This window comes from Lipophrys pholis (assembly GCF_963383615.2).
Source record: "Lipophrys pholis genome assembly, chromosome: 17".
Taxonomy (NCBI): domain Eukaryota; kingdom Metazoa; phylum Chordata; class Actinopteri; order Blenniiformes; family Blenniidae; genus Lipophrys; species Lipophrys pholis.
Genome location: NC_137643.1, coordinates 6,606,132 through 6,632,700, shown reverse-complemented (window position 1 = coordinate 6,632,700; position 26,569 = coordinate 6,606,132). Strand labels below are relative to the sequence as shown.

The following is a 26,569-nucleotide window of genomic DNA, read 5'->3' as shown; positions in this document are numbered from 1 at the left end:
CATGTCCTCCAGCCAGCACCTGCTACTTACACCCAGAAGGAAGTCAACTTTCAAAAACCAGAGAAATACAGAGGCAACCAAGACGAGCAGTTTCACTCACAGTTCGAGAGGTCAAACCTGATTGTCTTGATTTGATGCTTCACAGTAGCTGGTCGAGGTTTGATGCATCTTCAAAGTTTAAAATAGTTCCTGTCTACCAAGTGGACAGGAAGGGAGGAGCTCACTGAACGGTTTCTCAGAAACAGGGTGGGAATGTGGAAGGAAGGTTGAGTAACAGTGTGTAAAAAAACAAAACAGAAAAAAAACCCTCGAAGGGTCTATTGCGGCTGTACCTCTGCGAGAGCACAACGCCGTGATCCACAGCAGCTTTAAAGAGCAGAAAGGCACAAAATGGGCCGAGGGTTTCCTGTGAAACCGGTCACTATTTCACCCATGTAGTCTTTCTGCCCCGCTGGTCTGAGGGACGGTGGTAGTTGGAGCAGAGCTGGAAACTGTGGTGACAGCTCATCATCACGCATGAAGGCACTGAGAGACCCCAACTGAACAGATCTCTGTATGTGGATGTATGCAAGCGTGATCTCACAGGCTCTGGCTTTGCATCAAGTCCCTCCAGAACGAACGCATCTGTCCGACTGCCCAGAGTACGAGAGCACGCTGGTCACACCAAACACACATGACCCACATACAGCTACGCGCTTGTCAAAGAAATTGTTTCTAAACCTTATTTACAGTTTCCGCTGTTCCACACACAAACTTCAAGAAGAATCAATGACTTATCACAGAATAATAAAGAAACCCAATGTGGTGATGAAGGCGTGGCTTATCGTGACTTCTCCACCATGCCGCTTGAGGTTTTACTTCAATCGCTTTTTATTCAGGAATATGTGTGTGCTTCATTTTTTGGTGCAAAATATGAACTTATACCACAATAAAACTTTACAAATAAAACTTATTTCTATTTTCCAATATATTTTATTTCCAATCCTTGTTGTTTTTTTCACTTCCATACTTCAAAAATGTTGTCATTTTATATGTCTTTACTTGAAACAAAAAATGTTGATTTATTTTCTCCTTTGCTGTCATTTTGAGTGAAAGGAGCACCACCACTGTCTAAAGGGATGTAAAAATTGTAAATCCAGAGCTAAGATGTCCTTACTTCCTGTGTCTTATTGGGTCGTCGACCTCATTTACTGAGTCAAATTTATGTCTGAAGCACATCGCTAATGCATCGCTGGTATTAGTGTTACTTTCAGTCAGACATCTTTCACGGAGCTGTCAGGAGGAACGAGTTACTTCAAGATTAATGAGGCGCTCCCTCTCCAGTAAACAGGGGTTCAATGAGATATAAGAGCTTACTTTACTGAAATAATGTTAATACTATGCAACTCAACTTGTTTTTTTATGTCTTTACACACAACAAACATTGTTTTATTGTGTCCTTCATAGATCAATAATTCAAACTATTAGTTTTGATCCTGAGAAGATGCCTCTTATTAAAGGTTTCCCGCTACCGAAGCCAATTTGATCAATTCGGACAAAGCCAACATACAATGTCCTCTCTTAGCCTACTAAAGACCACAGACAGAAACTCTCCCACAGCAATACAGAGCCTAAACAAGGCCTTCTTTCCGGTTCATCAGCATCTGAATGTTTCTTCTCATCGTTCGAAGCCAGCATGGGTTCAAACAAGGCCAACGTCTCGCTCCCTCTCCACCAATAACACTCCTCGCCCACCCCGGCACACAATGATGTTAGCCTGGCATCTTTCTGTGGGGAATGGACACTCAATGAAGCCACATCCTGGCCACCAACCTGGAGGAGCACAAAGCGGGAACTGGCAGCTCGGCCTGAACCCGCTGACATGGGAACCATGAGCTCATGAGCGGGAGCCGCTCAGAGGATGCCAACTCGTCCAGCTTTGGCCTCGAGATGCTTCAGTTGGCATAAAGTTCGACTCGTCAGCCTTATGCTTTTCAACGGGAACTTTCTGTTCATGCGTCACTGAGCAGACTGAAGTAATGAGGCTATTTGTGTTTAGCGCTTTAAAAGAAGAAGAAAAAAAATAATCTCTAAAATGAAAATTCATTTCACAAATCAGTTCAAGTCCAAGCTTGGGGGGTGTCTCTGTAGTTTGGATGTTCTCCCTGAGCCGTGTGCAGGTCGCAGTCTTCAACAGTCCAATAAGCATGCATTTGAAGCTATTTTATCTCTATAAAATTTAAAAATAACGTCTACAAGTCAAAGGTTGGTATATTTCTAAGCAAATCTGCAAGATGATGAACTGGAATATTTACAGTGTAAAAGGCAACACATATAAACTTAACTGTAAAGTCCGTTTTGTATTTAAGGTCAACAGGCCAAAATGTCAAATTCCTAGAGGTTTAATGAGGTTATGTCTGTGGAGTTTGCATGTTCACCCTGTGCTTCACTCCCTCCCACTAAATGTTGGTAAATTATCTGTTTGTTGCTACTTTATTCTCGTCCGTATGTTATAGATCTATTCATTTTAAGTACCGTGAAAGCATAGATTTTAGAGCATCTTCCTCCCACCAAATGACATCATTTAGGCTTAAGTTGAAAAGAGAAGCAGTCATTATCCCGAGTACGGTATCAGTATGGTGACTCCACTAATAAGTTACTGTAAATAATCAAACATTTCAGCGACCCGAACAACACTCGTCACCATCCAGACGTTCACACGCGACGATTTCTCTCGTCTGAGACGTTGTCCTCAGCAGTCAGACACAACAGAAATCTGCTCCATGTGCTCACAGACCGCGTGTCGCCCTCTGAGCTTAGGAGATCCACATTGTGCATGCGCAAGATTGTCTCAGACCGCCAACACATGCTGATGAAACCTCATGCAAAAACAGTCTATGTTTTTGTGCAATGTGTATGCACAGCTTTAAATCACCCGTCTACGACCTCCTCAGAGTCTGTTATGTGACAATTCTATTGACTGTTTGGCATTAATTGATTCTTCTTCTGCTGAAGAAACATTAAGTCACACGTGCAGAAGGTGCGACTACAACAGAAGTGAACGTTTTCATGAATATGTCATGCTGCCTTTCTGAATTCGTCCCGTGTATATAAATAAACGCGTGTTTGCTGCACGTGCGGGAAAACGCATTGTGATTTGTTCTCTGACTCCCTCCGTCTCTCACTCTCTCTTTCCATTAGTCCTCCTCTCGGTGCTCATCAGCGGCCCACGCAGCGACCCCGCTTGCTTGACTTTACCGTGTGAAATCACAGAGAAAAGGCCAACATGAATCCACTCACACAAGCCCTGAAAGCTTGTGGAATGACTTCTTTCTCGTGGAGAGGAGAGGGAGAGTGAGAGGAATCTGCCGATAAGGAGAAAGGAGGGGGAAAGTGTGACAGTGAAATAAGGGATGGAAGAAAAAGAGTAAAGTAAGTGTAAGCAGTGCAAGAGTCAATTTGAGCTACAGCTGGAAAATGAGCTGAGGCAATATGTAATCTGCTCTGATGTAGTTTTACATCCCCCCCTGCATCAGTGGCAGCAGAGAATACAGCGGTGAGGAGGCGCGTTGCTATGGAGTGGGAAGATTTTCAGAGCGAGCACTATTATGAATCTGGTTGGAGAGAGAGGAGAGCGAAGAGAGGGGATAATGAAGATGTGGAGACAGGGAAGGAAGGGAGGAGTAGAGGGGGGGGGGGGGGGGGTAGGGGGAGGTCGCAGGGCATGAAGAACACTAAGTGTGAAGATGGGATGGAGACGGATGGAGAGACGAGAGAATGGAAGCAATAACGCAAATGCAAAAGGGGCAGAGGTGAGGGACAAGGAGGAGCAGAGAGGGAGGTGGGAAGAACAGAATGAAGGAGAGCGGTGCAGGAGTGAGGTGGGTCACAGGAGCACGGCACCACAATCTGGTAAAGTGCTTTATTTTAATCACCTCCATTGTGGCAGCAGCTCCATTTGAAGTTGACAGATAACTAGCCAGGGGCAGGTCTGACTGTGCTTGAGGTTTTGGCGTATCGCATCAGAAGGGAGCATTTCTTAACCCCCCCCCCCCCCCCCCCCCCCCCCCCCCCCCAACACACACTTCTGTGATATTCATAAAATCAGTCAGATGATGTTTTGAGTGGCACTTTTGCCCTCAGCGTGGCGCCAGAAAAAGGAGAAGATAAATGGTGAAATGTTCAGAGGAGGAAGAGCTGTTTTCATCATCTGCTGTGCAGAGATGAAGAGCGGTTGTGGCGTTTCTTCACTTCCCTGTGTGAGGAGCAGTGTCATGTTTGAGGCCAGATGTGAGGGGAAAGTCACAGAAGTCACTGCATTATCCAACAGTGGAAGCCCCCTGCTGGTGGGGACTGGAAACACAGTCTAGAATTTCTCCAGGAAGAAGAATTTAACATGAATGTATGCCACTTTTTAAATAATAAGGGAGAGTTAAGACACATGGTAAAAATGTCCACGTGAAGTACAAGACATAAAATGTCTAACAAGAATAGCTTCATGTGGTGGTGGTACATTTGATTTTATTCAAATGAAAAACAGTCACAACAAGCAGCAGAGCACGAGTGGCCCTGTGGGCAAAAACTAAAGGATGTGTGGGCTCCACAAAGTGAGTCACCCCCGGAAAAAATAACTTACTAAATTTAAATGAAGCAGTTGCCAAGGATACTACCACCAGAAATACTTAAATGTATTTCATAAAACATGTTCGGAGGCTCAACATGGAGAGGAGAGAAATGTGAACGCTGGCTTGTTGGTGATGCGCTTTTATTAGAGTGTGAGGAGGATCCAGAGCGGGCCTACATGCAAAACCACACATTATGTCTGTTAATGGGATTAACCGGCGTGGTAGAGCTCATTTAATAAAGATTTGAATGTTATTGACTCACATATTGTATGTCACCATCACAGTGACTTTAAATAATCTCCATGCAAACTGTAAGGACACTTTTATCTGGTCGATTGTTTCTTTGTTGTGACAATATTTCTGATTATTGGCACCACTTTTAAAGGGAATCAACAAAATAACATTGATTCCCAAGAAGAATTATTACAACTGAGATATAAACAAATTTCTTACTTTTTTGTACACATGGTACAAATCAGAGTCGAGTGCTTCATTGAAAATAGCGCCTCTGCTACATGCAAGCTCAGCACCCTGTGAAATCCTTGCGAAATTCATGGTTAATTATTCTATCATAACATGCAGCTAATTTATTTTACATCATGCAGTTAAGAAAACTGTCCTGACTCAACAGCCAGAAATCCTGTGATCTTCAGCAACGCTGCAGATTAGCAGAATAAAAATAGCTCAAAGTGATTATGAGGAGAAGTGAATATGATCCTAATGTGTTATAACTCGAGGAGCAATATTATCATCTACAGACAACATCAGTTAAAAACACTGTGGACTGGATGACCTTTTAGTCGAGGCAATTTTATTATTTTTTTTTTTTTAAATCGTCTCTGTTAGTTGCTATTTAAGACTCATTCTGACAGATGAAATCTCCCTAAGTTGTTATTTTTATCAACGCCGAAAAGGTTTTACAACTTTGATATCATCCTACGCTTTCTCCTTTAGGTGAGTTGGTAAGATCACAACTGAAATACTTCCATCCTTATTCAGAAACTCTCCAAAAATGTTTCAAAAATCAAAAGGTTTATGTCCCAGCCGACTGCTCTGTAGTGACCTTTGGTGAAGCCGAGGCAGCGTCTTCATCTTATTAATAAATACTGAGCTAATTAGTGGAGGACAAAGCCACTCAGGAGGCTGGAGGGCTTTTGAGGAAACGATCAGCAGCCGTCAACCTCAGCACTTTCCACTTTAAAGTGCTGCTGACAGAATGATTAAAGGAGCTGGATGTGAGTGAATTTCATAACTGAAACAACAGGGAGAAATATGATGAAGCGAGTGACGGGAAATGTATAAGAAAATTCCCTTTTAATTTCTTTCGGTTTTAGTTTAATTATTAAGTCAAGTGGCTGGATCCGATTGAAATAAGAGTCTGTATGGTTTAGATTTACTGAAAACATTCAAATCTGGACTGGTCAGACACAAATACAAGTGCTGCTACAAACCCATTGAGAAACATTGAGAAAAAAAGTTTCATTATGACATTTTGGCATTTTACACCTGCAGACTAGAGCTGCATGAAAATAGTTGTGATATTGATGTGATTTTTGATAAACTCAAGTACATGATGTTTATACATTTTTGCTTTGGGATTTTTACTTTTAAATAATCTTTAATGTTTGTACTCTTGTGCTTCTGACGTTTTTTGGTGATATGTATATTAGACATGTTGATATCAGAATATTTGCAATATTTGGGCAGGAAACTTAATGTTGTTTGGGCAAAATCCCCTCAATAAAACAGAATGATGCCCCCCAGCCAGGTACATACATTTAATTATCAGGTCATATCATATCATGCACCAGTTTGTTATGTTATATGCATTTGCGGGATGAGCAAAACCTGAATACATGTCCCACCTCAGAAAAATGGCGTCAAATCTCCCCTGTGAATATTAAACTAAAGCAAAATATCAGTATTGACTTCTCACTGTCGTGGCGCCACACGTTTTATCAGCCGACCCACCCTGGGCCGTCAACACAATTAAAACCAACAACTCAACAATACCGCGCGCACAATTAGCTCATCCATCACACACTAATGCGTTCACTCTCCAGACAGGCAGCTCGACGCCGAGCGTTATTGATCTCCAGAGTGGAAACTACTCGAGCGCTGCGGAAACGTCTCCATTAAACGATGCTTTCAGTGTTCTCCTATCAGGAGGAAGAAGCTCAGTGGAGAAGTTGCAGCCACAATATTAAGAGCACTCAGCTGTAATTCATGATATAGGCTTTTTGTTTTTGTTTGTTTTTCAGTCATAAGTGACACTAGAACCAAATGAAACACCGGCAGACCCGGTTGGCAGCGCCGCATGGAGGCTGTAACTCGATTTACTGCCACCAATCTGATCCCTGAACACCAACACAGATGCTGTTTCAATTAGACATTCACTACCAAGTCTGATCAAATCAAGTGGAGTGTCGGCTGACAACCGCTTCCTAGAAGTGTGTCAACAACATGGGACGCAACAAACAAAACGCCACTCCAGAAACAGGAAATAAAGAACATTCGGAAACAAGTGCACGTTATCCTGAGTCAAAACAGGTGAGATGGTAACTTCATAAGCTGTTTTGTCGCTGACCAAATTAAGTTTAGCAAAGAAACAGTTAAGCAGAAATCAGCCTTGATGCTCAATAATTCTATTACTTCAGGAAGACAATAAACATTTCACAACAGCAATTTTTTCTGACGTTTCACACCTGATCCATAGTTTTATAGCTGAACCAATGAAATATTTTCTCTATATTAGTGCCACAAGTGCTTCCAGGTTTTGTTATTGGGTTATATGTTTTGAGTTTTGGATTAGCCACAAGTTATATGGGATGTTCTGCTTGTGTCTGAGATGGAAAAACGTTTCAGGATTCACCAGAGGATCACTTCACATTAACCTTATCTGACACCTACAGGCCACTGCAGGGGGTGTAAAAGGAGAATGAACCACTCTCGCTGTATTAAAACATTACTGGAAAGTAATAGCAAACTACTAGATCTATTGCAGAATCATAAGGCAGATAAAGTCGTCTTTACCGTATAATTCTGGGAAATGTCTCATCAACATATGTTTACTTTAGTGTTCCAACAGTAATCTACTACTACAGTTTCTAGCAGCAAAATGACAATAATTTAAAAGAATGTTATTATCTGTATGACCTTGTTGTGTAATTTTAAAGTTTAATCTAAACATGTGCTGACGGCAGAGTGTCATCATTCACAGTGAATATATGAAGGACTAAACACTACGTGTGTATTAATGTTGACTCAGAAGTGTGTATGAATGTCCTGAATGATGTGTTCATGAACAGATTTCTTCTGATTATTTCGTCTGCATGCTTAAAGATGATCTTTGTGACTTCCAGAACTTTTTCTTTGCATGAACTACTACAATGTTGTACCTTTTTTTTTGCACAGAATGCGGTTTGTCTGAGTCCAGGTTGGGTGTGGGGACTTTGTGTTTGTTTGCATGTTCTGCATGGGTAGGTTTTCTACAAAAACATACATTTAAGGCAAATTTTCAAGTCTAAAGTGACTCTATAAGTGAATAAGGTTTGTTTGTCTGCGATTAGTGGCCTGATGGGAATAAACAGATAATTTGCAAATAATTTGAAAGTTAGATGAGTAACTTGTGGAGAACAATGCAGTGAAACGGTTGAAGACTCTGACTTCAGGAGCTCCTCATGTTCTCTGCAGCACTAGTTAGAAAGACTTTTAATTTGAAGAACAAGGTAGAGTGTTGTGTCCACTGTCCAAAGGGACACACACACACACACACACACACACACACACACACACACACACACACACACACTGGACTCACGGTTGAACTTCCTGCGGAGGACGTGAGGCCTCCATGGTCGGTTTCGTATCCAGTTCAGGCGTCGATGCAGCTCCATGATGCCGAGCAGGTGTCACCCATCAGAGAGCCGCAGCCTGGTTCCTCTTCCATCCCCGGGACTGGAGCTCCCCGGACGGCATCAGCGGCCTCCGGGCACCGAGCAGGAGGAACTACTGAACTCAGTCTGCAGGAGGAGCAGGTACGGTGGTGCTGGAGCTCGGCTACAGTTCCCCTCCGTCCTCCATCTTTTATTCATGAGTCAGAGGACACCGACTCCCCGGGCCCGAGGAGGAGGAGTAGGGCCGAGGCCCTCCGGGGAAAGGAGCTCAGAGCTCCGGTGAAATGTGAGCCGTGCTCCGGTCTGGTGGACGAGAGGAGGAGGAGGAGGAGACATGATGAGGGGCTCGAGGACCACCGGAGGTCGCTGACAGGTATCAGTACAGGACTGGGAGCCACACCTGCTCTACTATTCTCATTAATTTTGTGCTTTAATTTCCGTTTCATCTAGTTGACGTCACTATTTTACTTGTATTTCAGTTTTACCTGGTTTTTAAGTTTGTTTACCTTCACTGTAATATTGGAAGTGGTTAGCACTGTGGCTGTACAGCAAGACTGTCCCTGGTTCGAATCAGCGCGAGAGAGAGAGAGAGAGAGAGAGAGAGAGAGAGACTTAATTGAGCCAATTCATACTTTGAACACTAGTTTGTGTAAAACATTCATACTTAAAGATGCAGGAAATGATCTGCCTATGATCCAACAAGCTTCACATTATATATATATATATATATATTTTTTTTTTATTGGTTGGGTAATTTGAAATCTATTAGTGTGTGACCCCTGAACAAGTAAGAAATGTCCGGAAAAATCTAGATATTGCAGTTTGTATTTTAAGATCATGACCTCTAGTGGCCGCTCGCAGCAATCGCAGCATCTCTGGTGGACAAAAAGGTTCATATTCTGATTTTGACTTTATTCAGATAAAACACTTGACACACTCCTGCTTCAGTCTGGGTAAACAAGACTTCACCAATAGAGCATGTATCAACATTTGGTTTGTCCACATTCAAAAGAAATTCAACAAACAAGCACTTAAATCACAATCCTACAAATAAAATGCATTTGGTACCCGATAAAACAACCAACATACGGTATATTGCAACATTCACATGTGTTCTCTGAGTACAATAGGTTTTTAAACATGGAAATAGTTTCTATGATCACTTAACGATACACACTAGTTTCGTTTAAACAATGCTTTGTATCCCAGAGAGACAGAATGAGTACATAGAACGTGTGTGTGTGTGTGTCCTTGTGTTGGCTGGTGTTGTCGATGTGCTCGAGTCAAGACACCGATTGCGATTTTAAAATCTAAGGCCTGAACAATTCCAGCTGGCAACACTGACAATCGACAGTCACTTCAGCTTACAAAACAAAAAAATAATTAAAAAAACACTACAGTGATGTGTCAGATTGTGCTGAAGATGCTGTACACCAGAGTTACGATATCAAAAACAGCGGGGCCGTTTGACCACACTGACAGAAGGCACATACACAGCTGATGAGGACGACAGTACGATGTTCCACAGGTTTCTACCTGAACTTCAACACACTACAGCGAGCTCTTCTCCACCTGCAGGGAGCAGAACTACACTCCGGACGGAGTACACAGGTGGTGTAGTAAAAAAAAAAGGCCACTGAACAATATTTATGACAAAAACAAACCAAAACTGACAACAGTTTTGGTAAATTATTATAAAATGACATTTCAACAATCCCCTGTCAAATTGCTTCACTTCTCTGTCCTGTGACTACATGAGTATCATGAAATGCAAAATTATACCGCTAGAAAAGTTCTGGAAACAAAGCTGAACTGTGTGGGAACGGTAACTTTTAGGAACTGGACTTTTTTTCTCTTAACTTGTTTCGTCAGTAACAACGTGTGCAGATCAGAATACTTGATCCTGAGATTTTTTGTTTATTCTAAAAGACTAATTCTGAGTAAGAACTGCACACAGGTGAGTCTTTATCAGCCCCCCCCCCCCCCCCCCCCCCCAAATCAATAAGCAATCACACTGAGTTTCTAATGTTTAACATCGATTCCCCTCAGTAATTTGTTTACAAATGTCTGAAAAGTATTAACAACCTGTCAAATAATAAGTTCAACAAAAACAGCTCGAACCGTCTGTTACTTGTTGTTTTGAGTATCAGCGACCACTAGGAGGCAGCTGAGATCAAAAACTGGCCCTGAAGAGCAAATCAGATTGCAGCAGCAAGCAAAATAAAATATGCAAGATAACAAAACTTGTCCAGCGACAGAACGACTCAGAACACAGACCAACATTACATAATGACTGAAAAACTAAATCTCAAAAGGAACGCAAGCACTTTGTAAATGTTCTCTTCCTTCTTTAAGAGAGGAAGACTCCTGACGCGTGTTCATTTGGTCCTTCAAGTTCAGGATCGGAGCAGAATAAAGCGGTTTATGACCAGAGCCAAGTCAAACGGGAGGAAAAAGAAAACAGAAAAGCTGTGCAAAACCTGTGCTGCTGTTTGAGGTCCAAAAACAGTGTTTGTGAACTCACTTTGTTGCTGCCATACCAACACACTTTGTTTAAACTCATGACTTGAAAACTTGAAGCTGTAAATAGCTTCTATGACCTGCAGTGTGAGCCCATATGGAGGAAAATGCACAACCAACACTGCATCACGTGAATGTGTACGGAGCTTTTCACGATTGACATCTATACGCAGCTGTCTACAGACTGAAAATGTACACAGGTTAAATATTCCAAGTCAAACCCCTGCTCCTTGATGCATTATGTGTGAGAGGAGAAGAAGGCAGGAGGTGTGTCGTCTTCCTCTCTTTCTGATTGTCTGCAGCTCTCAGCCTCAGTCTGTGCAGGCGGCTTCTTCTTCTTCATCGCTCCGGGCGGTCCAGTCCTCCTCGTCAAGCCCTTTGTCTCCATCACTCCATCTTGTCCAGATCAATGTCCGGCGAGGCCACGCAGCACATGCACAGTTTCTGGGTGTACAGAGAGAGCCGATCTGCAGTGACAGAGACGAGAGGGAAAAAAAGGAGATAATCTATGAAAAACAATAATTAATATTGCTGTTAGTCACAGAACAAAAGAGCCTCAAGCAGGTTTGTCTTAACAATGAGCCATAAAAGTTGGTCATATTCAGAGAGGCAAGGGTTTTACAGAGGAACACGGCTTTACACTAGAGAATCCTTTACAGTACGTGGGGTTTAAAGTAAACTGGACTTTGACACTCTAATCCAAATCTCCCTTTAGCTGTTAACACCAAGACATTCTCACTTTTATCTACAGTAGCTGGCATACATTCAATCCCAGACTTGTGAGCTACTTAAAAAAAATAATCAATTAAAACATTACACAGCCACATTCTTTCAAAGGCAGCTTATATCAAACGACCCATGCTGGTTATTGTGCCGTAATTTACGTTAATTCATGATTTTGTTTGTAGAAACATTATCACTCATTCTTGCATGTTCAAATAATACAAAACAGACGCATTTTGTAACACATACAGCAGATGATGTGGTGATTTAGTCACTGAAGAATTTATACACATAATCCCTTTCATAGACAACAAAGAAAGCCCCCCCCCCCCGAAAAGGAGGAATTACATGCTTGAATTTTCCATAGTTGTTCAAAGCATCTATTGCAATAACATATAGGATTTATTCACATTATCTCAGAAACGATGACAAAATGTGAAGCAGCTTTAGCCGATGGTGAAAAATGAATGAGAAATCTAAGAAGACTCCTGTATATCTCAACAAACAAGGGTCAAATATTCATTCGTAGCACTAATACATGTATAGAACAGTTTTCAGTTTTAATTTGTGTTTTTTGGGTCATCTTAAGAAAGTCAGTATATTTAAAAAAAAAAAAAAAAAAAAAGTACATTTATGGGGTTTTCACTGTTGCCAAAAGACCAAATGGATCAATTCTGAGTCCATGCGAAGGACAAAACGCTAGAGGAGTTTGTTACCCAGTATTTTGCCGAGGAAAGCTGGCCGGGAGCTGGGAGGCAGGTGGACACAGACGTAGTAGACGGGGACACCGGAGAGGGCCACGCCGATTCCCACTAAAGAGTTCATGGTGTCACTGTAGAGGGGCACCACCACCAGGAACACGCTGCACAGGCAGTAGACTATTGGGAAAAACAACGAGAGCTGCGAAGAGAGATGAGAAATCGTTAATGTCGTCACAACTCAGAACGGAAGCCAGCGTAGGTGTGATGTGACCTGTTGATGGGTAAACAAATGTAAATAATGGCCTGGGATTCTGCCAGCACTTCAGTTGCTGCCTCAGAACAGGTTAAATGTCACGTTTATTCTATTTGTCTCACCAGTAAGCAAACTGAAATGTAAAAGCTGCATCACGGGTAATACAATGCACTCGCTGAAATACTTAAAATTCTAATGTTCTTACTTGAAAAGTTGGAGAATATTTTATTTAGTACCTTAACAGGTCGGTGCAGATCAGGGGCTTTGAAACGAAGGTAGATCTGGCTGGCTATCGACAGGCCGATGAACAACCAGTAGTTAAAACTGAAGTAGTTAATCAACTGGAAAACATCAGGGACGGACAGATAAAAGAGTGACATGGCCCCCTGCGGGAAGAAAAACAAAGGATCAGGTTCGGTGACAAAGTCAGAATAGACATATGGCTAAAATGCTTCTTGGCTATTAATCTTCAGTGTTTCAAAGTAACTGACATTAAACAGCAGGGCAGGAATCGGGGTGCATCTCTTGATGTGGATCATACACAGGACATTCGGTAGATGGCCTTCTCTGGAGCCCACAAAGAACAACCTGGGTGGAGAAGGATCACAGTGTTGCTCTACAGTTTCCCCGACATTACATCCAGCAGAGTGGACTAGAAGCTCGATGTGCGTCTGCTGACCTTGAGGCCGCGATGATGGAAGAGTTGAGGCCTCCGTAACAGGAAATGGCCACAGAGAGAGGGATCAGCCAGCGTGCCCAGCCCAGCACCTCGTCGGCAAACGTCTGTGGAGACATCCAACAGGGTCCTTACAACACACACTCGTTCACCGCCAATAGCATTTACATAGCTTTAGTGATAATCTGACTATAAATGCAGATGTGCTAATATTTGGGAATCTACTAATCTTAACACATCCCTACATGCCACCTGTCTCGCAGGTAGTTCAAATGTTGTCTTTTGTGAACAACTACATTTATTACAGATTTCACTGAAACAACATATAAGTCAAATTCTCTATCGACATGGAGACACATCTCGCAAAATTTGAAGATACAATAGAAAAGTTATTTCATCCATAATTTTATTAAATTTTTTTTACAAATTAACTGAACTATACATTAAAATAAAAAACTGCATCAAACCAGATAAGAAGGCTGAATCCAGGTGGATAAACTACGCAATTTGTGAAAGCTTCATTCAACACTGATGCAAAATTGCATTTAAAAACTGGGAAACGACTTAATGTCTTATGAGTACACTTTGACATTTCTGGGCTAAACAGGTTTTGGCACCAGTTGCGCAACATCCAATGATAGAAATCTCATCTCTCCCCCAAATAATGACAAATTCACTCATGAGCCTCAGGACTGACTGAAGAGCACACACTCGCCGCCCCGAGCGTTTTGACAGACAGTTAGCAAACCTTTAGAATGAGCACTCTAGTTAACATCAAGTAAGAGATTATAAGCTGCCAGTCATGATAGGCTAAAGTACAAGTTCTTCTTCCAAGGCACTAATCACATCATAAACCTCCCTTTGTTCCTGTGTTGAGCGCTAACCTCTTTAGACAAATCAAGCTGCAGTCATGTCGACTCCTGTGATCACAGATAACCGAGGAGGGAGTACTAAAACCAGACGTCAGCGCCAGGGGCTGAATGCCAGACTGAAGAGAACACAGTGTATGTCCGGAAAGAAAGAGCTGGAAGCCACTCCTGCTTGTGGCACGGCAGACGCTGTCAATCCAACTGTGATCAGGAGTTACTAGGTTTGCCCATAGGCAGACTGGAAGATTTCACACACTCACCACAGCAACAGCATCACTGTTGAGCACTTCATCAGCATCCATGACCACGTAGTAAGCTATGTTGGTCAAGATGTAGATGACTGTGACAATGGGCATGGAAATGCCAATGGACAAGGGCAGATTCCTGAAAAGATAGAAGAGAGCTTAATGTAACGTTGCAGCTACACGGGGAAAGATCTGCCATGTTTATGTCAAATCTTTGTTAAAATACCTCTCTGGGTTCTTGATCTCCTCTGTAATGAAGTTGAGTGTATCCCAGCCAGAGTAGGAGTAAAGTGCTGAATAAAGGGCCAAGGCCATGTCACCAGGGTTCAGCTTGGAGCCTTTGAACGAGTCCTCAAAGTTTTGGTCGAAGCCTACAACAAAAGCAGGGCATCATAGCAAAGTCTGTAAACACTAAATATGTCCTAAAGGTTTGGGGGCTGATAACTTGGGGAATTGTCAACAGTGCAGTAGAGTCTCAACCCCCCCCCCCCATCTGAGCAGGTAACTAGTACCAGGTTGGATTTATTACCTTGTGCCAGCTTCACCATGCCTGCTACGATGATGACGATGAGCGCGAGGACTTTGGCCACCGTGGAGATGACCTGGAGAATAGCACCCCATTTCACTTTCATGCAGTTCACACCAGTCAGCAGACCTGGTAGAAACAGAGGTGGCGAGCACGGCCAGAGAACAATGGTCAAACTTTAAATCATACTGTATTCCAATTACTCTGTACAGCAACAGTTCCCTGTTATAACCAGTGCAATACTAAAATACAGTTATACGAGTTTTATAGCGATGACAAAGGTGTTTACATTTCTACGCTCACAGCTCCTGGTTGATCTGTTGACACTGTCTAGAGTCAAAAAAAGATCCTTGACGACAAGTCTGTCTGCTTTGTGTCGACAAGCAATTGTTAGAAACAACTGCAGTAGCACTTCCTTTACTCTGCCGAAGCTCTAGCCTTCAATTTACAAAGCACGAGAGGAAATCAAACACACAAGAAGTAGCATCATATACATATAGAGCGCAGCCCTGTAAAATCAAGGATTCAAAAATATGAAGCAGCTGTGTTTTGGTCTCCGAGGCTCACTGCACCGACTCATCCATTTAGATAGAGCATGTCTGGTGTGATTTGTTTCACTATAAGCCATCACAAAGGATTACCTGAAATTGCATACGACTTGTCGCTGAAGGCACCTGGAAGTGCAGCACTAGTAAAATGCTGCATGTAAGTCCAGGTTTAATTTTGTGTGTGGATCGCCATCTGCTCCACTGGCTTCATTTAGCAGGTGGAACAATACCACACTCCTCTTAGTAATCTATCCAGCCATGAGAGCAGACGAAAATGTGTTTCCAAGCAAAGGTAATTTCAATGGCTTGAATACTTTGTTTTTCATTACAAATAGGTAGAACAGGTAAAAGGTATTATAGAGCATGGATAGATGGAGGTCTTAGTATAGCATTATGTTGTGTAGAAAGACTGCACAGGAATCATAAAATAAGTCAATGGTTGTTACGTTTCTCTCCTTTTTTGTACTCCAGGTACTTGCAAAAAAAAAAAAAAAAAAACTCGTTACAAAATATTTAATCTGCAATTACTAAATTCACATGTCGATCAAGAGACTGCCCAAAGCTATGTACTGTTCCCGCAGAGTCCCACAGTACATCAAGTGAAGAATGCGTGTGCAGACATGTTCAGGACAGAGAGTTCCTCACATATGATGGCAGCAGCAATGAGGCGGACAGCGTCATAGGGCGCCGTACATGTGGGGTAGTAGGGCTGGACCAGGTAGCTGGAGAAGGTCAGGGCTATCACTGCCTGACAGGCCGGCTCCACTATTAACAAGGACGTCCAAAGTCTGCAGCAGGATTAATACAAATCCATCATTGTAGAGTTAAAAAAACAGACAGCCTTCAATTTGTTGAGCTTTCAGACAAAAGTTACACACCGAATAAAAGCCAAGAAGCCTCCGAACGCTTCCAGGATGTAGGCGTAGGACGCTCCAGATTTACGTATGGTGGTACCAAGCTCTGCGTAACATAAAGCCCCAAAGACTGAAAACACTCCCCCAATGGCCCATACAACCAGCGACAAGCCAAAAGAGCCTGTATACTTGAGCACTCCCTAGGAGAAGAACAAAGAGAGTTATTGTTGTGTCACAAGGTTTCTTTGGAATAGTGAAGCTGCCATTTGAACTTGACTGCTGTACAAATATTAACGTAAAGTACTGCAATGCCTCAAAAAAAAAAAAAAATGTTTTAAAAGAGGAGAAGGTGCAACTCTTACCTTAGGCGAGACAAAGATGCCAGAGCCAATCATGTTTCCCACGATGAGACAAACGCCATGAAGGAGGGAGATCTCCTGCTTTAACCTCACGCCGCTGCCCTGAGAGGCCGTGTCTACGTCAGCCACCATTCTGAGGACGGTACTGCCGCAACTCTCAGCTCGGCTGAGGTTGCAGGGGAATAAGGAATGAGAAAGGGGAGGGACTGAGACTAGATGGAAGATGAGAATGAAATTTTAGAGTGACTGAGAAGTGAGGTGTGGACCGCGAATAAAAGCCACAGGGAGGCAAAGGGGGGTGGGGGGATTGGGGGGGTGAAGGTTCACTGGATCTATAAAACGGTGCTGGTTTCAAACAGCCATCCAGTCCAACGTATACTTCTCCACTGGGGCGATCTGCAAGACAAAGACGTGATCTCACATTAACTTACAGCTGGCTTACAGCATTCCATTCCAGTAGCTTTGCTCAGGATGTGCGCACACTTCTCACATTTGGTCCAGTTAAAACAGAGTTTGATAAACGTCATACAGCATGAAACAAATGTGGTACATGGACCGAACTCTGTTAAGATGTGCCGTTCTTAAATTACTGTGCATTGCAGAGGAAATTGAGATCCCTTTTAAGTCGCGTTTATCAGAGCTTTATCGTAAATCCTGTCAAAGTCTGAGAAAGGAGGATTCAGTCCAAACCGAGGTCCATTCTTAGCAATGTCTCTCAGCCCCTTCATGATGCGTTTCCTGACAGCAGGAAAACCTTCAGAAACGAAGTCAGTCCACAGAGATCCTCATCAAATTCTATCATTCTTAAAGAGTCTCGTTATTTTACTGTCCAGCCCTTCTCGTGTTTACATAGTGTACTGAATAACTATCAAGGCCTCACATGTATATATTTAATGTTCTATTTACTATAAACTACTACTCTAAGTGTACAATGCCATTAATAATCTCCCCCGGGATTGCTAAAGTATTACCATTCCACCTCATCATGTTGTTTAATGATCTAAGATAAAGCATGCATTTGACAGAAATCCCAAACCAACCAGACTGACATCTGTTCGGTCACAGGTTCACTCTGTTGCCGAGAGGTTACCACTGTGGACCCCTGGGCAGGTCCTTGACCCAGCCTACTGCTCCTTGTGGCCCCACGGGGGATCAATAGCAATCAATATTGCCTGCAGCATCAACTGTAACTGTGAGCCAAGTAGTAAAACAATAACCACACATGTAGCACTAGTGAATTGTTAAGATCACAGGGGCCCTGAACAACTCAACATTTACATGACACACACAAATTATGATTATTGCTTTTGTCTTGGAAAAACTCATGGCATGTGAACTCAATACCTTCATATTTATACTTGAAAACCCAGGAAGTCATCTACTTCTGCACATATACGGAGCAGTCGGGTTAGAACGAGCTCCACATTTAAACCCGACCTGGAATTGAATCTAATTCTTACCCGACTGTGTAAACAAGAGCTAAAACAGAAGAAGCAGTCTGATTGACAAACATATTGAAAATGTTTGAGTCCAGTTTTAGACCAATACAAAAACTTGCTGCAAACTCGAGGCATCCCCCAGGGTTTGGTGCTTGGCCCCCTCGTGTTCATCCTCTACATCGTCCCTTTTGGGAATATCATACACGGCTACGCCGGCAACATACGGATCGACATTTCAACCAAATCGCCATCGCCTCAAACAACCTGCTCCACCCCGACCAACCGCCTCAGAGAAAGAAAAACATGGACGCAAAACATTTTCCTCCAAACAATTGGACATATTTGATGCCGTACAACTGTTTTGCTGAGCACCTCGTTTGTTGCTTATCGGTTGCCTGGAATCCAAAATATTCCCAAAGTTAATGACGTGCCAATAACTAACTAGGCCAGCTCCTCTGGGCTGATCCGTATGAGGCGCAGGCTATGCTGGGTGATTGTTAGCCACACGGCGAAGTGCTCACCCAACTGGTTAAAATACTGGTTAATATAGCCACTCATAGATGAAAGCAATACTTAGATGTGCATAGAGGAGCGGCAGTGTGTGTACGTGTGTGTGTGTGTGTGGTGAACCAGGGTTTGAATAGTGCCTCGCGGACAAAGCATTCCAGACTAGTTAAACCTGAAGATTTGCACACAAACGATCCTTCAGCCCAGAAAGCTCTGTAATGTGGATTTTTTTTTTTTTTTTGGGTCATAAAAATGCAACCAAACCAGTTTTTGTACCTCCATAGGAGCACGTTCACTGCAGAGTCAACAAGGCCCTACACGAAAGAAAAAGTATATCATACTCCTGGGGATTCATTTTTAGAAGATGAAATTATTCAAATTTGGACATTTTACAGCCATATTGATAACCTCAGTGTTGACAGGCAAACTATTTACACTGCATCTACTGCAGGTGATTTCAGACCAGAAATTATGGAAGAAACAAATTGGCAGGTATATTAGATAAACACATTCGTTAACAGGTCCAACAGGATCCCAACAGCCGTTATCTTATGTGAAAAACCACAAGGGTGGTTGAACTGAACTCCCGTTACTACAGGTATGGTGGGGGGTGGGGGCAAAAGTACAGATAGGACAGAAGTATGAATTCTTATTCAGATAAATGTCTTCGGTATGGTGAGGATTTATACATGCAGATTTTTTTTATTTTCCACAATTTCACATATACAACAATGAGTTTGATTTGTGCATGAATTTTGCAAACTTATGAAACAATGGACACCCAAAAAAGCTTGGAGCTTATCATGTTGGGGTCCAACCAGTTTGCCATAGAGATCAATGCAGTTCATAACAAGCTCACAATATTACAGCTATTATTAACTACGGTCATTTCAAGACTATAAGCTGTCTCTGTTCACTTCTTAGGTCTTAACTAGAAACAACTGGTCTGTGAAAGACGGGCGCCATGTGTCCCGCTATTAGAACAATATTACTGAAGCATCCGTTCTGCATGTTACGGATTCTGCAGCTGAGAAGACATCTGTGGAGGAAATGATTCCAGTCTTTAAGACATCATTAGCTGCTAATTCACATTCTGTTGTTACTTTGGACCCAGTAAACACACAAATCATCATCAACCTTCTTCACAAATAATAATAATAAAACAAAAAGGCAATATTGGAAAAGTTCATCCCCGTCAGCAGTGGATTGTTCCTGCAGTTTGCACAACCGCTCTGCCTGTGCCACGCTCCACCTGGCTTGGCATATATTCAGAAACACTGGGAGAGAGGAGGTGTCAAAAATAGTAAAAGCAAGATTGAAGGGGAACGCTCTTGCTTCAGTTGACATGGACGATTAACAGTGAACACGATGAATCACATTACCAGACCAACAGCTGAAAGTGGAAGTCAATTCTTTTTCATACCACACAAGTGCAAGAGGGGAGGTAAAAAAAAAATGTGGGTGCCATTTATGAATGAGTGGCAGACTAAATGAGTCCATAAAGCCAGTTTCTGGAAACCACAATCAAGCCTCTTCTTTCCTTTAATAGGCTGGGAGCGGTAACGCACGCCTTCCTCACATTCACTCGCGCTCTGGCATCCTGATGCCATCTGTCGTGACAGGTGCAGAAAAGTAAAACCTGAGCAAATTACTTCTATCCTGACTTCTGAATTAAACCCAGTAGAGGGAATCAAAAGGTATTTGATTACACTGAAATTCCATAATGGCATTCACAAGTCAATCGACCAATAACGTAACAATGAATCGTTCATCTAAGCTTGTGCTTTTAGGGTGGGTGTGTGAGTAACAGACAAAGGTAAAAGTCACAAAATTCCTCCTAAAAATTGATTGCTTGCTTGAATGAGTTTCTTTTATTTCTTTGTAAAGCTTTTATGCATTTGTTTGAAAAGCTTTTATGCGTCTTTTATTTGGTTGTAAAGTTTTATGCATTTCTTTTATTCATTTGTAAAGCGCGTTGAATTGCCGTGTGTCTGAATGGTTCTCTAAATAAATTTGCCTTGCAGCAGGACAGGGAGTCTATTGACACTTAACATAGCTGTTCTGCAAACAAGTTTTCATTGTACAATTTTTACTCTTCGGAAAAAATTATGACTCAGAGCTTCAGAGAAACACGATTTACAGCAAGGATTTCTGTACAAAGTGTAGGAATCTAGTGTGAACAGCATCTAGTGTACTACTGAGCTCCACTTGGCTTCAGGTGGATGTGATGAATGAGGTCCTTCTGTTATTTGTTTATAGTCTAACAGCAGTTCGAGAAAGCCGTGTCGCTTGTTTTTTCTTTAATTGCCAAGTCAACCCTCTAATTTGGCCTTTAATAACACCAGATCTGAAAAGAGCAAATACTGGCTTCATACGGTCTATTTACCTCAAATATACACACTTCTCCTAGTTCTTCCTTCATTCAATGAGCACGTTTTCACATTTTGTGTTCATTAGAGTGCCATAAGTTCGTACCCTCAGAGAAAACAATAATTTACCCAGTTCAGGGCTGCCAAGAATAGGCAGAGACAGGATCCGCCCTCTTCATCAAAGGCAGAAGAATTGGTCACATTCATACCTACAGGACGTTTTCTGTGTCACTGGAGTACAGGACGAATGTGTGAAAACCACAGCGGTTTCAAACAAATCTGCAGCTGACAGCAAGTACCCTCGTGGTTGAAATTAAAGGATTGGACAAAGAAAAGTCGAGTTTCAAGGAAGTACTCATTTCACTCAGTCCATGTCAACACGTCTGAGTCACAAACTGTCATGTAACGTTTGCTCTTTAACAAAAGTCTGTAAAAATGTGTTTTTGTTGTCTTTTTTTGGTTTTATTATTATTATTATTATTTAATTTTTTTTTACCTCATGAAAACGTGTTTCGATTGAAGCAGCGCGCGCTCGCTCTGGTCGCGGCTGCTCCTTGGCTGGAGGACAAAACTCACCGTAACACCCACTAGAGAGCGCAGAGAGGATGGAGAAAGAAACGTGGACACTGAGTCCTTATCGCTCACACTGTCTCAGAATGGAAATATCAAACATCTTTTAACCTTTACGACGCTGATACGACCAACAGCAACCCCCAGAAACACCCCTAGATTTCATACGATTCCCAAGCAGGAATAACGTTTCTTAATGATTGACGCCTAATGGATAGCCTCTTTAGCTCTGGCCTCAAGAAAACTCCAGAGGGAGGGGGGGTTAACTGAACCCTGACCCTCATCAAGTGTCCGCAGGAGTCAGCAGCCTCCATTCAAACCTCTTTAGTGGCTTTAAATGTAACATTAAGCTGAGGGAGATGGTTTGCCGGTGATTAACTTCCACATGATGCAGATCAGAGACAAGCTAACCACGTTACCGAGAAAATAGCAGCGGTCAAGTTTCGGCTCCTCCGCGCAGATCTTAACCGTTACAAGTGGATGGATCGGTGAATTACCTCTGATTTGTCTTCTTTCCTCCGGTGGAGAGAGAGAGTTAACTCAGGCAGCGTGTTGTCTCCAACTTAAATGAGCAGGAGTCCACATCTGCAGCTGCCGGGCGGTTTAGCTCCTCCTCGCTTCAGCCGCCGCCGGAGGATGTGATCAGTCTCCTCCTCCCGCAGACCACAGAGGCTGATCGACAAGCTCCAGATACGACCAGCAGGCCCGCCGTGCCGTGGCTTTAATCACAGATAACGGTGCGAGCCGCAGGCACTAACATTACAGAAGCCAATGTCCAGAAAGTTTCCATTGTCTTCCTGTTTCAACACACCTGAAGTTTGAGGGTGAGGTCATCATCCAGCAGCGACGCAAAAAGCCTCATAACGTGGTGCCGATCACAATCCGTGACGTAGGCGCAGCAGGGCATCTTAAACACAGGCTGATCGCCGTCAGCTCTTTACAGAATACTATATAAACATGTGCTCGTGCAGCAGGTAAGATTAACAACTTGAAAAAAAAATACTTGATGAATGTCTGAAATTACAGTACAATTATTACAATACATAACTTCCATTCATACATCCGTCCATCTTTAACATCTGTATCCAGATTGTTGTTGTGGGCTGCTGGAGGTGTCAAAGGTCAGAAGACTATGACAGAGTCAACACTGAGAGACACTATACACACGCTCACATTCACACAGACGGCAAATTCAGTCAGCAAATAGAATCAAATGCATCTTTTCTGGATTGGTGTCCCTCGGGGGGGCAAAAAACAAAACCAAACAAGGCACACACAGTGAGAACATGCAAACTGAACCGAGAAAAGGCCCATACACAGTCCAGATTAGTCTTCGTCTTCCTCTTAGTTTGATTCATAACTCTGTAATTCACAGTGGCATTTCCAGAACATTTTGCAGTCAAGATGGGACACAAAGGTGCATCATGGAGGCTCGATTAAAAAAGCAGGTGGTTGAAGCGTTGACACTTCCTCCCTGTGCCTGTGTGTGGGCGTTCTCCCAAAACGCAAAGACATTTTTGGTGATTCGCAGCTGGTCTGTGTCTTCGTCTTAAAGCTGTGTGACAAACATTGATCTCTGGCTTGAGAATGAACCAGGTTCGTTTGCACTGTGAGATAGACGCTAACCACTACATCACCTGATAAACAATTTAAACCTTAAAAAAACATTTCTAAAACCGGTTGCATTGTTTGATTTTGAAGCCGGCATGTTTTCAGTAATGAAAGTCTTTACTGACTGCAAAGGACATTTACAGTTGGTATGACAATTTTGAACTGCACCGATCGGTCTGTTGAGTTCTTTTTTTATTTAATGTGCACCTGTCATTGCCTCTGGCAAACTGTCGTCATTATGCCAAATATTATCAGCAGTTTTGATCAGTTTATGTTATATTTAAGAACACTTTGCTTGCAGCAGTAAACAATGATCAATTATTAAACTCTATTATATGATCCTGTCTGTACATCCAGCCGTGTTAAAAATATTATTGAGCACAGACATACTCCCACATGCAGCCTCGGTTCTATTTCTGACGCAGCTGTTTAAGGCATAGAGTTTATATTAGGTTATCAGCTGGCATCACTGTCTGACAAGTGTTTGTTTCGCTGCATCGTGTTGATTTACTTCTCCAAGGACCTAGATATTCTTTGACACTGAGAATTTATTGTCAAGCTCCGACAGCGGTATTTGCAGTTTAGCTGTTTGCTTGTTTTAAATAACACTTTGGTTAATTCAAACAAGATTCAAACATTCGACATTAGTTTAGATTAGTTTGTTCCTCCATGGTTTATTTCATACAGCTTTATTACAAAACACAGCGAAACTTATGTCCTGGTTAATCAGTGGACTTTCATAAAGGTACTGCCAACTTTAAATAAACAGGAACAGCCCCAACGGCTTTGTTATCTGTTCAAACACATTCCCAATGATAAGGTCCATGTGCTCTCTGAACAACACTAGTATTTTGTGTAGCGCGAGCATCTGTGTGTATTCAGCTCTTATTACATCGATAACAAGCAGACGTCGCAATTCAAATGTGTGATTGAAAACAGCGTTACTCAGTGAATGAATAAAGGAATGACAGTTGCAGAAGAGCCATGAAGTCCTCACCATTATGACTTGAGATTTACTCCCACCTGGTGGTCAGTTCTGACTAAACCGGTTTATTGTTTGGTTGTTTATAATTCCAGGTCACATCCAACAGGTACAACCACTTCTTTTTTATAGCTATTGAAGGTTTCCATACTGAGTTTCTCCCAAGAGGGCTCACAACTACACCATGCAACCACACGAGAACATATATTTTTGAGATATTTCTATATTAAAATGCTGTTCATTCTGTCCACCGATACAGGCCAACTTCATTCAATAGGATCCAATTTTAAACAAACTTGTGACTTCAGGTGGACTAGATTCATTAGTGAGAACTTTCAGACTCCTCTTGAGTTCAACTTGATTGTCTGTGTTACATGAGGCCTTCACTGTGTGGAGTTCCTGGTGGACGTGTGTGAGGTTATCGAACCGCCAAGTTACTCCTGGAGACGCGATACACGCATATATTTAACTCTAATATAGTATGAAGGATAAGTGAATAAACGAATTATACAAAGTAGCAGTACCTTGAAATATAAAGCAGAGGGTGTCACACACATTTTAGTTGAGGGGCCACATTCACCCCAATTTCATGTTAAGCGGGACGGACTGGTAAAATAGTGCCATAATGAACATTAAATTTTAACTTAAAGGAGACATATCATGCTTTTAAATCCTTCCTTTTTACATATAAATCATACAGTTGTGGTCTATACAACGCGAAACTGCAATGCTTGGGTCTGAATTCCTCATTATTAGAGCTCCACAGGCCCCTTTTCAACCCCTTTTCTGATGCGCTTCTGAGAGCAACTCGTTTTGGGGCGGTCTCTTCAAATGCAAATGAGACACTTCATACCCCTCCTCCTCTCCAGGTTGCAGAGGTCACACTCGGTTCAACGTCACCCTGTTCGGCCATCTTTGTAGTTTGATAGAACAGATACAATTATCTAGCGGCGCAGAAACTTTATATTCACACATTATTTACAAAATGTCAACAACGGAAGATTTGTCCATCCAGCCATACATGTTGGAGCCAGAGTCGGACCCGGCGGAGCGAGATGAAAATGACGATGATGCACCTTCAGAACAACGTCTTCATATGGATGTAACGCAATGGTGTGTTACTATATTTACACTAACTTCTCCATCCATGCCCACTACTACAATACTGCCTGTATTACAACGACTATTTAACACAGAAGTTACATTCTAATCTAAAACGAGCACACAGCGCTAACATATGAAGACGGTGCAACTGCTAATGCTAACAAAACAATGACAGGGACGTCTTATCATCACACTTTTTAGCGTTATATACAGCTTACCGAAGTGCTCTGTTCGTCGTCTCCATAGATAGAAGGAACTGACCGCTCAATCAGACCAAGTCTTTCGGCAAATCCTTCTTTATACTGGCGGAGGTTGCTGAAGCAGTCGTCCTTAAAGTGCTTCGCGCACACAAAAATGACCTTACCCACAGATGTGGGTACATTTCTGTGAAAAATAAAACTCAACCAGGCACTTGGAAAAGGTTCTGATGCTGGGAGACGGTGTAACGAAGCTTGTGGGTTACTACATCCAACAACCGAACATTTCCACTTATCCTCTCGTAACTTCGGTTGGACTACAAAATCGCAGCGAGAAACAAAAATGGCGGATTGCTCGAAACGTCGATGTCCTAATTTGGCAGTTCCGCTGAGAATACTGTGACGTCATTGTTCAAAAAACGTAATAGAGAATAGAAAAATCGAAACCGATCGCAAAATATGACCAAAACAGAATATAAAGATATCAACGGAGCACCTGAAGAGACTACTTTGAACTTTTCTGTACTTCTAAACACTCTAAATATACACCAAAATGCATTTAAGGGCTAAAAAAGTGGATTTAGCATGATATGTCCCCTTTAAGGTGCAGAGTACACATGATGAAAATATCACAATTACTACTGAAAATGACTACAACGTCAATAAAAGCAAATTTTAATGATGCCTTCTGGTGCAAAATGTCCAAAAAAAAAAAAAGTCTATACAGCTACTGCATTTCACATGTTATTCACACTCACCCTGACAGCGTGGCTCTCAGGCGAGTTTGATAGCAGTGCCCGTACCTCCTGAGAAACACGTTAAAAGAAATCAATGTCTTCTTTGAATTTTTGTAATTTGTTGGTTGTGCCAAAGCGTCTTGCAGGCCGGTTTTGTCCCACAGCCTTTATGATCCTAACACCCCTGAAGTAAAGCCTTTTTTTTTTTTCAATCTTTTTCATTCACAATATCTTACCGCCATAACACAAACCCACATTTCTAATAAACAACACTCGGAT

At 42.2% G+C, this 26,569-nt stretch overlaps 1 protein-coding gene across 1 annotated transcript; it reads right to left on the bottom strand.

Annotated features, from left to right (window-relative positions):
- Positions 1-9,393: 9,393 nt before the first annotated feature.
- On the bottom strand, positions 9,394-22,297 carry LOC308122738 (Y+L amino acid transporter 2). Its single transcript, XM_080484776.1, has 12 exons — positions 22,157-22,297; positions 16,778-17,170; positions 16,440-16,615; positions 16,207-16,349; positions 15,017-15,142; positions 14,714-14,858; positions 14,503-14,626; positions 13,377-13,480; positions 13,189-13,285; positions 12,934-13,083; positions 12,460-12,643; positions 9,394-11,487 (listed from the first exon to the last, which is right to left on the bottom strand). The coding sequence occupies exons 2-12, from the start codon at positions 16,904-16,906 to the stop codon at positions 11,408-11,410; spliced, it is 1,458 nt and encodes a 485-aa protein (XP_080340902.1). The 5' UTR covers positions 16,907-17,170; positions 22,157-22,297; the 3' UTR covers positions 9,394-11,407.
- Between the last annotated feature and the right edge of the window lie 4,272 nt (positions 22,298-26,569).